Source organism: Chenopodium quinoa, unplaced genomic scaffold (genome assembly GCF_001683475.1).
Source record: "Chenopodium quinoa cultivar QQ74 unplaced genomic scaffold, ASM168347v1, whole genome shotgun sequence".
Taxonomy (NCBI): domain Eukaryota; kingdom Viridiplantae; phylum Streptophyta; class Magnoliopsida; order Caryophyllales; family Amaranthaceae; genus Chenopodium; species Chenopodium quinoa.
Genome location: NW_018744460.1, coordinates 2,775,347 through 2,787,081, shown reverse-complemented (window position 1 = coordinate 2,787,081; position 11,735 = coordinate 2,775,347). Strand labels below are relative to the sequence as shown.

The window sequence follows — 11,735 nt, the reverse complement described above, 5'->3', positions numbered from 1 at the left end:
GTCTCTTAGCCTCTGTGTGCTGTGTTGGTGTGACAAATCACTCAATTGCAACACCAATCACTGGCTTTTCAGAATTGAGGCACATGGATAAGTTATGGCAATTCGACTTTGCTCTCCTCACTTGAAATCTACTAAAGTGAAATTATTTACAGTAGATTTTTGAGTATGGATTTGGATTTTGGAGTAACTAAGTTATAGTTGAGCAAAATGCTAAATAGCACTGAACTAGTGTTGCCACGATTTTTCGATCTAGATCGTGGTTCTTTAAACACCTTTTATTGCCAAGAAAACAAGGCAAACTTTTGCTTTCGATGGTCAAGCAATTGTTATTATATTTGTAAATCTCTCGAAGAAATATTAAGTAGAGCTAGTAAAGTTGACCTGGAATGACAATATGATATGATAAAAAGGGTTAGTGTTGAGCAATTTAGCCCCTTAATTCAAATTGATCCGTACAACTTTGTTGTTAGTAAATGTGTTGAGATATTGTTGTGATTTCAAATCAAAATTGACACAATTTACACTATTTTGAAACGCCTAAAATAGAATATGGGATTAACATTTTGCAACTACACTTTGAGTAGGAAGTTAGGGCTTGTCACACATAAATTTATGAAACGATGTAGCAACTGGGTACAACTACAAGGAATTAATCGTTGTTATAATTTTCTTGGCATTTTACTTTATTCATGTCAGCTCAACACACACATTTGTTTAATTTTATCTAAGAAGTAATCAAGTGTTCAAACACAAACAATGAATTTAGTCAAATTAGTACAAACACAAATTTGACATGACATGACACAACATGATACGATACAACCTACTTATAAGCTTTATATTTTTGGAAAAATTGATATTAATAATCCCAACTTTGCTCCATTTTCTTTTAATAATCCCAATTTTGGATTATTCTAGAATAATCCCAACTTTGGGGGGGGGGGTGTTTGCTTTCTTCAATCCCAATGACCGATTACCTGTTGAATGGTTTTTTTTTTTCTGTAAATGACACGTGGAGCAATTTTCTTGGTTAAAAAAAATTTCAAAAACAAAAAAGAAATTAAAAAAAAAAGAACAAAATTTAAAAAAAAAAACCCACCCAGCCAAACTTCACGCCCAACCAATCAGCCACCAGAACCTAGACGTCAGCCAGCTGCCGCCACCCTCTCTTCCCCTGTGGCATCGCTATTCCCCCTCCCCTGCGTATAATAGGTCATTGACTTTTGTTGACTGATTTGAGATTGAAAAAAGCAAACATCCCCCAAAGTTGAAATTATTCTAGAATAATCCAAAGTTGAGATTATTAAAAGAAAATAGGGCAAAGTTGGGATTATTAATATCAATATCAATATCAATTTTTCTATATTTTTTTGTCCATTTAAAACCAAACCTAAAAATGAATTAAAAAAAACATTCCTACACCTAGGGTTTAACCAACCAATAACAACATATAATCAATTTCATTGTTTAAACTGTAAAGACTACTGTTTTTTATAAAACAATGTATTTGTTGGACATATCTAGTTATAATTTAAATAATTTTGTCTGGGATTGAGAATCAACAAACCGACCTTAGCTCAGTTGGCAGAGCGGAAGACTGTAGTGGGTTTAAAGCCTTCCGGTATCTTTAGGTCGCTGGTTCGATTCCGGCAGGTCGGATTTTTTTTCCCTCTATTTTTTTTTTTTCCTTATTTTCTTCCTAACCCTTTACTATTTCACTGCCCACTTTCCAAGGAAACCCAATTCAACGTCTTTTGCAAATTCAATTGTCTGATCCAATAATTTTGCTTTTCTGAGAAGAATTTAGCAAAATCAAAATTCCCAATTATCTATGGTATGTCTTCTCTAGTCTACCAAACCAGATTAAAAATTTGATCTTTTTATCTGGGTTCATCATTTCTTGTTACTATTATCTCGCATAATTAAGAAATTTGATGTAATTTATTATTTTTCTGCAATCTCTCTCATTGTTAGTTTAAACCAATTATAATTAATATGGTTAATTATATGTATTTTATCTCTCAGTTCTATTGAATGGCATTCTCTTAGATTAAGTTTCAAATGTGATTGTTTAATTTCTTATTATAATATATACTGTGGTGCTGGATTGATGACGTATATATAATCGACAATAATTTTTAAATAATATAGGAGAAAATGGAAGTCATGCTAGAAGAACATGTTTTGGATCTTAGTTCAACTACCCCAAGTCTTTGTTTTGAGAAACTTTATTGTTCTCAATAAAATTTTGTTTTTTGTGTGTGAATAATTTCAAGGATGTCTTCCACTGCAGAAAAAGTAAGTACGTCTAGATCTGGGTTTTTTGATAGGAAATTGTTATGTGATTATGTTGGATGAATTGTTGGGTTGTGCTTCTTGTATCAAATTTTGTTTTTTTTTTGGGGGTCTTGAGGTTTATTTGGAGAGCTGCTGTCACAGGTTTAATATTAGTTTTCTATGCTGGTTGCATTTATTCGTATTTCCGAATGCCGGATGCAATGAGAGTGTGAGATTGATGAAAATTTGTGGATTTTGAGATGCCTCGCATATGATGAAATTTATATATTGGTCGATAAATACTTGATGTTTAGGGGTTGAGTTTGTTGATGTGTCAAGTTAAGTTGTAGCTGGCAGTGCCGATGGTGTTGTTAACTTGCTTGTTGGATGTGCAGGCTAACACAATGCGGTTGTATCTGACTTGCATAAGGAACACTTTGGAGGCTGCTATGTGTCTACAGGTATTTCTGATTTTCTGCATTGATTTTTATGTTCTTTATTGATGTTGCTGAAATATTTTCTGCTTTTTTGGAGGATTCACTGTGTTGTGGTGTGTTTGTTGCAGAATTTTCCATGTCAAGAAGTAGAAAGGCATAATAAACCAGAAGTTGAAATGAAGTAAGTGACTTTGACATAGTATCTTTTCTTCTCTTGTTAGCTTTTGGGGTTTTTCAATGGTTTTTTACTAGATCTTTTCGAGCTAAAATGATCATATGTAATGTCTGAAAATTATTCTATCCTCGTGTTCATGTCCTTAGTAAATTTTACTTCTACAATCTTCATGAAGTTTGGCCTATCCATTTCAGATAATGGTCCATTACTTCATTTACTTAGAAAGCTGCACTTTGGTTCTTATATTTCTAATTTTTCTTTTCAGGACGAGCCCTGAGCTTCTACTAAATCCTGTAAGAAGATTTCCTATATTCAGTAAGACTGCAGTTTCTTGAGTAATATCCTGAGCTACTATATTTATCTGCCTTTAAGTCCTATCCTCATGTCTTTGCTTTCTTAAATGTGCCCTCGGATTAGGTTTTCACTCTATCCCATAAACACATCTGTTTGCGACATTATTGTTTCAGTGCATGTGTTAAGTTGCATCTATCTGGACTGTAAGCATTTTGTAGCTGTTTCAGCTTTTCTGTCATGGCCTTCTGACTTCTTTATCAAATTAGCTACTTCGGCTAGCAATGGTGGTGGTCTCATTTGGCTGCTAATTCGAATGGATTCTTCTGGATGCCATTTTTTTTAGACCAAGGCAAAGCGCATGTTTTTTGGGATGTCATTTTGATGACTCTTCCTAATTACATTGCCATTGAAGCATTGGACATTGGAGTGTAATTCTTTATTGTCTGTTGGAGATTTGAGGCTTCTTAGAGTTGAAAGCTGGGACCCAAGCTTAGGAAATTATTAAGGAAGCTCTGGAATATTTCTTCAGATCTTCAAACTAAAAGACTGGGGAGCTAGCAATTTTATGAGGATGGCAATGTGAAACTCTCAGTCAAAATGGGGCATATCATTTTCATTTATGTAGGCGGTGTTAAAATCTTTATCATCTTTCATCCTGCAATGTGATTAGCATGAGTACTAACAGCCTGAGAACTTGAGAAGTCTAGCTGCTGAAGGACTGTTCTAGAAGGGGAATTTTTTTTCCAGGAGAACCATTGACAAAAACTGCTAGTTATGTATCCTACTCCGGGTCATATTAGTTATAGTTGTTTGTTGCTTAGCATTCATGGTGCATGAAGCGGTTATCTTTGCTTATATGTATGGAAGTTGCTAGTTTGTATGTTTTGTGTCACTCTTTCCACTCATTCTTTGTATAATTATGTCTTTGTGGATGTTTTTGCAGGTAATGATTTGTAGAAACGAGGCTGAAAAGTGTTTGATAGAAACATCAATAAATTCCCTAAGAATTAGCCTTAAGGTGGCTATGTTTTCTCAGTTTTATGGATTATTTAGTTAACTTAAGGTTGGTCTCATAAGTAAATTCATTCTGCGCCATATTATTTTTTATGTTTACAGGTAAAACAAGCTGATGAACTTGAGAATATACTAGCCAAAAAGTTCCTTAGATTTTTGTCGATGAGGGCTGAAGCTTTTCAGGTTCTGAGGAGAAAACCTGTACAGGTATCATATTAATGTTCAGCTTCTGCAAATTATGAGTAAACAAAACGATCTGGCAATCGCTTGCTGATTCATGTGTATGCTGATTTGAACTGTGAATGATGTTTCATTTTCCAACAGACTAAATAGTAACATTGTACGACCACTTTATTCACGTTTGCAGGGATATGACATTAGCTTTCTCATCACCAATTTTCATTGTGAGGAGATGCAAAAACAGAGACTTATAGATTTTATTGTGCAGTTTATGGAGGTAAGACTTTTTTTCCGTTAATTCCCATTTGATATCATGGTTATATGATTCTTGTGTGTAGTGTTAGTTTAAATATCTCTCCTAACCAATTTCATGCTGTTAAAAGCCCTGTATTTAGCCATCTTTCTATAGATTAATAGTTGGCTTCCTCAGAATAAATTACACGTCTTGTCAAATGTACTTCAACAACTTAAAAGACATATACGCTCAACTCTTTACCAAAATTATGTGTCATGCCACATTTGATAAAAGAATTCATGCCTTTGTATACCATTTTAGTCTTTCAAACAGCTAAGGCTAACAATTGTGCCTTGCATCTAGATAGCCAATCAAATCGAATCACAATCATCTATCCAGACTTACAAACAGCTTTATGCGTTTAGCTAACCTTTCTCGGTCAAATAAGGTCTATATGTGATGCTAGCGGTGGACTATTACCATTGCAAGAGGCCAATATTTGGAGCATAGGAACAAAGATGTGTCTATATCCATTTCAGGATATTGAGTTATTGACCTTAGTCACCTTACTTCATTGTGCTATCCCAACTTGTTTCTTCTGTTGGGTTAATAGCCAAGCCCTGTATATTTGAATTAAAGTTGAGCAACTCGTTAAAATTTAAAGCTTGACCGAGGTCTGAGGAATTCCCCAATCAGTAACCAATTTTTTTTTTGGTGAGCCTTGTTCTTTCAGTATTGAAGTGTGGTTGGCTTCGGACTCTGACAAGTGACATCGTGATTTGTTACCAAAAAATTCACAAAATAAAGAAGTTACATGATTGCTTACTAAATTTTTTTTCTCAATTAAAATTGCAGGACATTGATAAAGAGATCAATGAGTTGAAATTGTCAGTAAACACTCGGGGGAGGCTTGTGGCTACTGAATTTCTTAAGCAATTTGTATGAAGGAATCAGTATCGAAGCTTGGTAGTTTACAAGACATGGTAATAAGCACTCAAAAGTGCAATTCCTAAATTATAAATGGTTTGTCTTTATTCTTCACCCATGTTAAATCAAATCCTCCCATCTTGCAGGTGATACAGCTACCTCAGCTGGCAAAGGAGCTGACTAGTACTGTGCTAATGAACATTCCGCTTTTTCACCAAACGATTGAAAAGAAGCAGGGAACTCGGATAAAATCAAAAGGAATTCCCGTTACCTTCATGGGGTCGAATGTGGTATCTTGCATTATGTGATATTACAGAATTTTAACTATTAGTTGTAAATTTGTATGTTCGGTTTGTTGCTTTACAATACTAAGTAGACAGCATTACAATATACTCCGTAAGGTACAAATGATGAGAAGTTGCTGAATTCTTGACATCAGTTTTCAAAGTTTAACCTTCTGGTTTTGGTGCAAAATTACGGATGTTAGATTCTTTCTTGATCTCTCTTTGATGATGACTTGCTCAAAGAGGTCATTTCTCAAGGGTGTCCAAGAAGATGGATTGAACTGTGTTTCATTTCTACTTCTTTGTCCAAATTTTATTTTCTTTTTGTTAGGTTGAAATTAAATCAATCCACTTTTATGTCGAACACCCAAGTAAAGGATGAAAGTTCTTAATGTCTGAAATTGAGATTAATTCAAATCTTTTTGTTTTGCCCATGGCCCCAAGTACCCTACAACTTCATAGTTTTTGCTTTACGGGCACACCTAAAGTTAGGTTCACAATTATTATTATTAGTGTTGTTCTTATGGAGTAAATGAGTACGAGGTATCTATCCTTTGGAATGAACAAAGTTACAAATAGAGCTAGGTATGGGCTAGGCTGACACGAAAAATGACCTAACCAGGCAAGAGCCCATCCCAAGTCTGATACGACTCGACATTAGATTGATGGCCATGTCCTATACATGAAAATCATTTTTGAATTTTGGCATGAGCTCGACATGAGTATGATGGGTTTGCTTGCGTATTGGCTTTTTTTATATTTGACCAACTTACTAAAAATGTAGATATTCTTTAAGAGGTCTGCTGGCACGGTATGACCCGACAACCACATGTTGCCAAGTACTCCGTAGTACATTGGACGAGTTTGGCACCCGACTTATTTTTGGCTCGTTCCATGTAGCCCGCTTAAGTACGTGACATTGACACGCTAGCATAGCACATTACTACATTAGCACATGTAAACCTGCACGGCCCGGTCTTGTAAGAATTGTAACCATTGTGAAAAAAAAGAAAAAAGAAAAAAAAAACTGCCACGTTTGGCTGGCTCTTATGGTGGGAACTGGGAAGTCTGAAGATCAAGTGAGCAATGCAATGGGCAAGAAGATTAAAGGTTGATATCTAGCCAACAAGCGACTGCCACGTACATGAAAAAATCTAAACATTCATAAAATCTCATTCCTTATTTATCTCCTCCTCTCATTAGAAACAGTTGTTATTTCGACCTCCATTTAAATGTCACATTACCAGTAAATGTCATTAAGATAAGAGAAAATTTTCCGTTAAACCTTTTTACGGAGTAAAGTTTTAAGTTTAACCTTATGCAGTTGTATTACTATGTAGGAAGCCATACAATTATTCCATCACCTCAACCTCCGACTATACTTGTGCGTAAGGATAGTTGAGGTGTACTAAAAGCCACGTAAGAAGCTCCCGCCTAAAGTAACTTCTATGAACACACTCACACCACATACACTTTCAATCCGTTAAAAAAAAAACAGAGGAGAGAGAAAATGCAACTCTTCTCTTCATCATCTTCAACCTCAACTTCAACCACAATTTTCTTGAATTCCTCAAAACAGTCCTCCAAAACTAGATTATTTCCAATCAAGTCCCTACAATCTCCTCCTTCGCACCTCACTGTACCTTCCTACACCTCCTCTTCTTCATCCTCTTCCAACAATGAAGTCTCCCCTGTTTTACAGGAACCCAAACTCGATGAGATTTCATCTAGGAGAGAGAATTTGGAGCAACTCCTTGTTCGCCGTCCGATGATTCAATCGGACGGCGGAGGTGAGGAGAGAGAAAGTGGTGGTGACGGAAGCAGTAGCGATGAGGATGAAGATGAAGACGAGGATGAGGAAGAGGAGGAGAAGAAGTCGGCGTTGGATCGGAGTTTGGAGAAGTTTGCGAAGAAGTTGCCGATATTTGAACCAGGTAGAGGTCAAGAAGGGGATGAAAATGGTGAAGTTATTGAGAAGCCATTGAAGATTAATTTGGATTTAGCTTTGTATAAAGCTAAGATTTTAACTAGGAATTTTCAGTTTGATGATGCTGAAAATATACTGCAACAGGTATTATTTATGCTGTATTAAACTCGAAATTATTTGTTGTTTCTTTATTTATTTGTTATTATATATTTGCGTTACGGTTTATAAATAAGGTTATGCATACATTCTTAGAAAATGTTGGCTGATGAAATGATATTTTAAATTGACGAACAGTAGTGTCATGACTCAGACACTCTATGCGAACCATGAGCATTAAATTTTTTAATGATTTAATATTGAACGGGAAAAGTTAATGTAGTGGTTAAATGAAAGAAAATTGTAACTAAATTGAAACTTGTTTAACATTGATTACTTTTAGAGAATTTTTTTCACATTTGTATCCATTAGTGGTCGTTTGGTTGACATATACAAAGTAAGAAGTATATTGGATTGTAAAGTGGGAAATATAAAGTTGTTTAGTAGGCAAATCGGAAATAGGCTCTAGTTTCCACATCTTGAGAAAATTGTTTCCGGAGTGCCTAACTTCGTTTAGGCAAGTAGAGTTTTTTTATAATTCTATTGCCTATTACCTCGCTAAGATAGTGCCTTTCAGTGTTGAACAACTTTCAGATCGCTGCCCTGCTAATATTAATGGACAAATTGTCCCTTGATTAATAACAAGGCACTAACATTTTCAATATTAAAGAACTTCCCAAATGAAGTAAATTAGTTCTTATGAAAAACCAAGTATTCAGAACATTAAAGGAATACAATCTATACAATATTCTAAAATGGCTGATATGTTGGGATAGAATGTTAGACTTATAGTAGTAATGATTTGATTTGGTTATGTTTGAAGTGTATATACTATTGGCCTGAAGACGGGAGGCCGTATGTGGCATTAGGGAAGGTACTAAGGAAGCAATCAAGAATAACTGAAGCAAGAGCTGTTTATGAAAAAGGCTCTCAGGCTACTCAGGGTGAAAACCCTTATATCTGGCAGGTTTGTTCAGATCTACTATTCCGAATACTAGCAGCTTTATTCAGTAATAAGTTGTATCCAATATTTTTCCTATATTATATATTGCAGTGCTGGGCTGTGCTAGAAAGTGACTTGGGAAATACAAGGAAAGCAAGAGAACTATTTGATGCGGCCACAGTTGCTGATAAGAAGCACATTGCAGCGTGGCATGGATGGGCAGTTTTGGAGCTAAAACAAGGTAATATTAAGAAGGCTAGGAATCTTCTTGGCAAAGGTATTAAATACTGTGGTGGAAATGAGTACGTATACCAGACTCTCGCGTTGCTTGAAGCTAAGGCTAATCGCTATGAGCAGGCCAGCTACTTGTTTAGACAAGCCACAAGGTGTAACCCCAAAAGCTGTGCTAGTTGGCTTGTAAGTGTTTGGTTTCCCTGTTCGTTTGATTTTTGTTTATTTACCTGTCATTCAACTCGTATCAATTTCTGCATTAAAGCAATGAATATTAATAATCTTTAACTCTGTTCATAGAGGTTATTATGCTGAAACTTCCTATGCAACTCTTGTCTTTCCAAAATCAGGCCTGGGCACAGTTAGAGATGCAGCAGGAAAACAATCAAGCTGCATGTTATTTGTTTGAGGTAATTGATCATAACAATGTGGAATACTATGAATCATGATGAATTACACAAAATCTGTGGATTACTCCATTAATTTCTAACTGCAATTTACATTTTCAGAAAGCTGTTCAGGCTAGCCCAAAAAACAGGTTTGCCTGGCATGTATGGGGGCTATTTGAGGCTAATCTTGGAAACATTGACAAAGCAAGAAAAATTCTAAAAATAGGTCATCTTGTAAACCCGAGGGATCCAGTACTTCTTCAGTCTCTTGCTTTGCTGGAGTACAGGCACTCCACTGCAAATGTTTCCAGGATTTTGTTCAAGAGGGCATCAGAGTTGGATCCAAAGCATCAACCCGTCTGGATTGTAAGAGGAGCCTCACCTACCCTTTTCATGTTTTTTTTGTTATTACTCGTAGTTTGCCTACAAAGTGACTAATTATGTATGCTGCTATTCAGGCCTGGGGTTGGATGGAGTGGAAGGAAGGTAATGTATCCACTGCAAGAGAGCTGTACCAGAAAGCTCTATCTATCAACTCAACGACAGAAAGTGCTGCTCGTTGCCTTCAGGTAACAATCAAATTTGATATGCTACTTCAGAAAACCATGCTTTCTGTATAACTTGTAGTAAAGGCTGATAAATTACATTGCATCTACTTTTTGCACTTCAAATAGAACTGGTGTATATATGTTTCAGGCGTGGGGCGTTCTGGAGCAAAAAGTTGGAAACCTGTCTGCAGCTAGGAGATTATTCAGATCGTCTCTTAACATAAATTCACAAAGCTATGTGACATGGATGACTTGGGCTTCGTTGGAGGAGGATCAAGGGAACTCTGTGCGTGCTGAGGAAATCCGTAACCTCTACTTCCAGCAGGTCAGTAACTGGCAGTCTGGCTTAGGGTTTGATGCTCATATACACAGATGCTGATGATTCTGGTTCTAATCAAGCTTAGCTTAGCCAAATAGGATCCCTATATCAATATTATACATGATCTAATATATACAGAGAATACTACTGTCCTGTCAATTTCATACTCAGTCCTAAAACAAATCAACATATTGCATTATAGGATGTTTGAAGTTGAGTGACCCATTTCTAGCAAGGTATCTACTATTGTTTCTCAAGCGTTAGGTTCACCATTCAATCACTTACTTCATTTTGTCTTTTTAACATCCTTGATCTCGAATTAAATAGAACATAGATGGAAGTAATGAAATGTTTTTATTTTTGCCAGAGGGAGTATTATATATTTACATATTCTCCAAGTACACTTTGGTGTTTTTAGATAGCTTACTACTCCGTACTCCTTAGTACTCTAATTTTTTTTCCAATGAAAACAATCTAACTTATAAAACCTGGAGATACTACTGTTTTGGAAACATAAGGCATAGTTTATGCTCTGATCCTGCTGTACATGGTTTCTTATTCAATTATACCTATCTTTGACAGCGCACAGAGGTAGTAGATGATGCCTCCTGGGTGAACGGGTTTCTAGACATCATTGATCCAGCACTCGATAGCATAAAGAGACTCTTGAATTTAGAGCAGGATCCATTTGGAAAGACCCCAGATTCATCAGAAGTAAAGGACAATGATGAAGGATCATCGCCCTCATCAGAGGTAAAAGATGCTAGGTATAAGAGTGGTTTTGACTTGGATGCATTCATCAAAGAAAAATTTTCCCTTGACCCAAACAAACTCGATGACCAAATGGAAACATCATTGTTGTCCATAGCAAAAAGTAAGGAACAAAGAACTGCATTCAGACCAAGGCAAAGATACAAATAGTTGTTGCCTTGGAATAATTTGAAGTCCATAATCTTGCTTTGTATAGTATGATAAGAAAAATTCATTTGATGAGCTGTGCATAAATTGTAAGGATACAGAAAACTCTATTCTTGTTACTGGAGAACATAGTCGCATTTCAACAAAATTCCATTTGTTCTAAGCATCAACTTGTGTAAAGAAAGACGTATTCTTTTCCTTTTCTCACCAAATTTAGTCAAACTAGTTCTCCAGAGCGTAATGATCAAAGATATTTCTGCCATCTCAATTATACAAGTTTCCAATAATTAGAGTTATGATGATGATTGTATGATTGTATGATGTCTAAACACCGGCCATTCATGAAAACATTCGAGGAACATTACAGAACAGTAAATCAGACTAATTCTTAAAAACTGCAAATGATACATAATTTAAATAAAGCAAAGGCGATACATAATTCTCTACTGAAAAACATAACACCAACAAAAGTTGATTGTAATCAGATGAAATGTCGAAAAAGAAACAAGTAGCTTATCCGACCAAACGAAAGAGAAAACGT

General features: G+C 35.7%; 2 protein-coding genes and 1 non-coding gene across 4 annotated transcripts; all 3 read left to right on the top strand.

Moving 5' to 3' along the window:
* Nucleotides 1–1,554: 1,554 nt before the first annotated feature.
* On the top strand, nucleotides 1,555–6,120 carry LOC110697278 (actin-related protein 2/3 complex subunit 4). Of its 2 annotated transcripts, none has more exons than XM_021874642.1 (9): nucleotides 1,555–1,834; nucleotides 2,673–2,738; nucleotides 2,843–2,895; nucleotides 3,155–3,182; nucleotides 4,127–4,201; nucleotides 4,300–4,404; nucleotides 4,565–4,654; nucleotides 5,468–5,595; nucleotides 5,686–6,120. In XM_021874642.1, exons 1-8 carry the CDS (start codon nucleotides 1,832–1,834, stop codon nucleotides 5,555–5,557), a joined length of 510 nt encoding a protein of 169 aa, XP_021730334.1. In that variant the 5' UTR covers nucleotides 1,555–1,831; the 3' UTR covers nucleotides 5,558–5,595; nucleotides 5,686–6,120. The 2 variants fall into 2 exon arrangements, with proteins under 2 accessions (XP_021730334.1, XP_021730333.1); XM_021874641.1 differs by lacking the exon at nucleotides 1,555–1,834 and adding an exon at nucleotides 2,090–2,298.
* On the top strand, nucleotides 1,567–1,659 carry TRNAY-GUA. Its single transcript has 2 exons — nucleotides 1,567–1,603; nucleotides 1,624–1,659. It is a non-coding gene; the product is annotated as a tRNA-Tyr (tRNA).
* A 604-nt stretch (nucleotides 6,121–6,724) lies between the features above and the next one.
* On the top strand, nucleotides 6,725–11,462 carry LOC110697277 (protein high chlorophyll fluorescent 107-like). The gene is made up of 8 exons (XM_021874640.1): nucleotides 6,725–7,894; nucleotides 8,670–8,813; nucleotides 8,901–9,206; nucleotides 9,371–9,430; nucleotides 9,530–9,775; nucleotides 9,868–9,978; nucleotides 10,106–10,282; nucleotides 10,859–11,462. Exons 1-8 carry the CDS (start codon nucleotides 7,334–7,336, stop codon nucleotides 11,195–11,197), a joined length of 1,944 nt encoding a protein of 647 aa, XP_021730332.1. The 5' UTR covers nucleotides 6,725–7,333; the 3' UTR covers nucleotides 11,198–11,462.
* Nucleotides 11,463–11,735: the final 273 nt, after the last annotated feature.

Excerpts from the sequence above, each read along its gene's own strand:
- LOC110697278 (XM_021874641.1), top strand. The coding sequence starts at position 2,278 with ATGTCTTCCACTGCAGAAAAA. Across the intron at positions 2,739-2,842 it reads AGGCTGCTATGTGTCTACAG|AATTTTCCATGTCAAGAAGT; the intron begins GTATTTCTGATT and ends TGTTTGTTGCAG. Across the intron at positions 4,655-5,467 it reads TTATTGTGCAGTTTATGGAG|GACATTGATAAAGAGATCAA; the intron begins GTAAGACTTTTT and ends TTAAAATTGCAG.
- LOC110697277 (XM_021874640.1), top strand. The coding sequence starts at position 7,334 with ATGCAACTCTTCTCTTCATCATCTTCAACCTCAACTTCAACCACAATT. Across the intron at positions 9,207-9,370 it reads AAAGCTGTGCTAGTTGGCTT|GCCTGGGCACAGTTAGAGAT; the intron begins GTAAGTGTTTGG and ends TTCCAAAATCAG. Across the intron at positions 9,776-9,867 it reads AGCATCAACCCGTCTGGATT|GCCTGGGGTTGGATGGAGTG; the intron begins GTAAGAGGAGCC and ends GCTGCTATTCAG.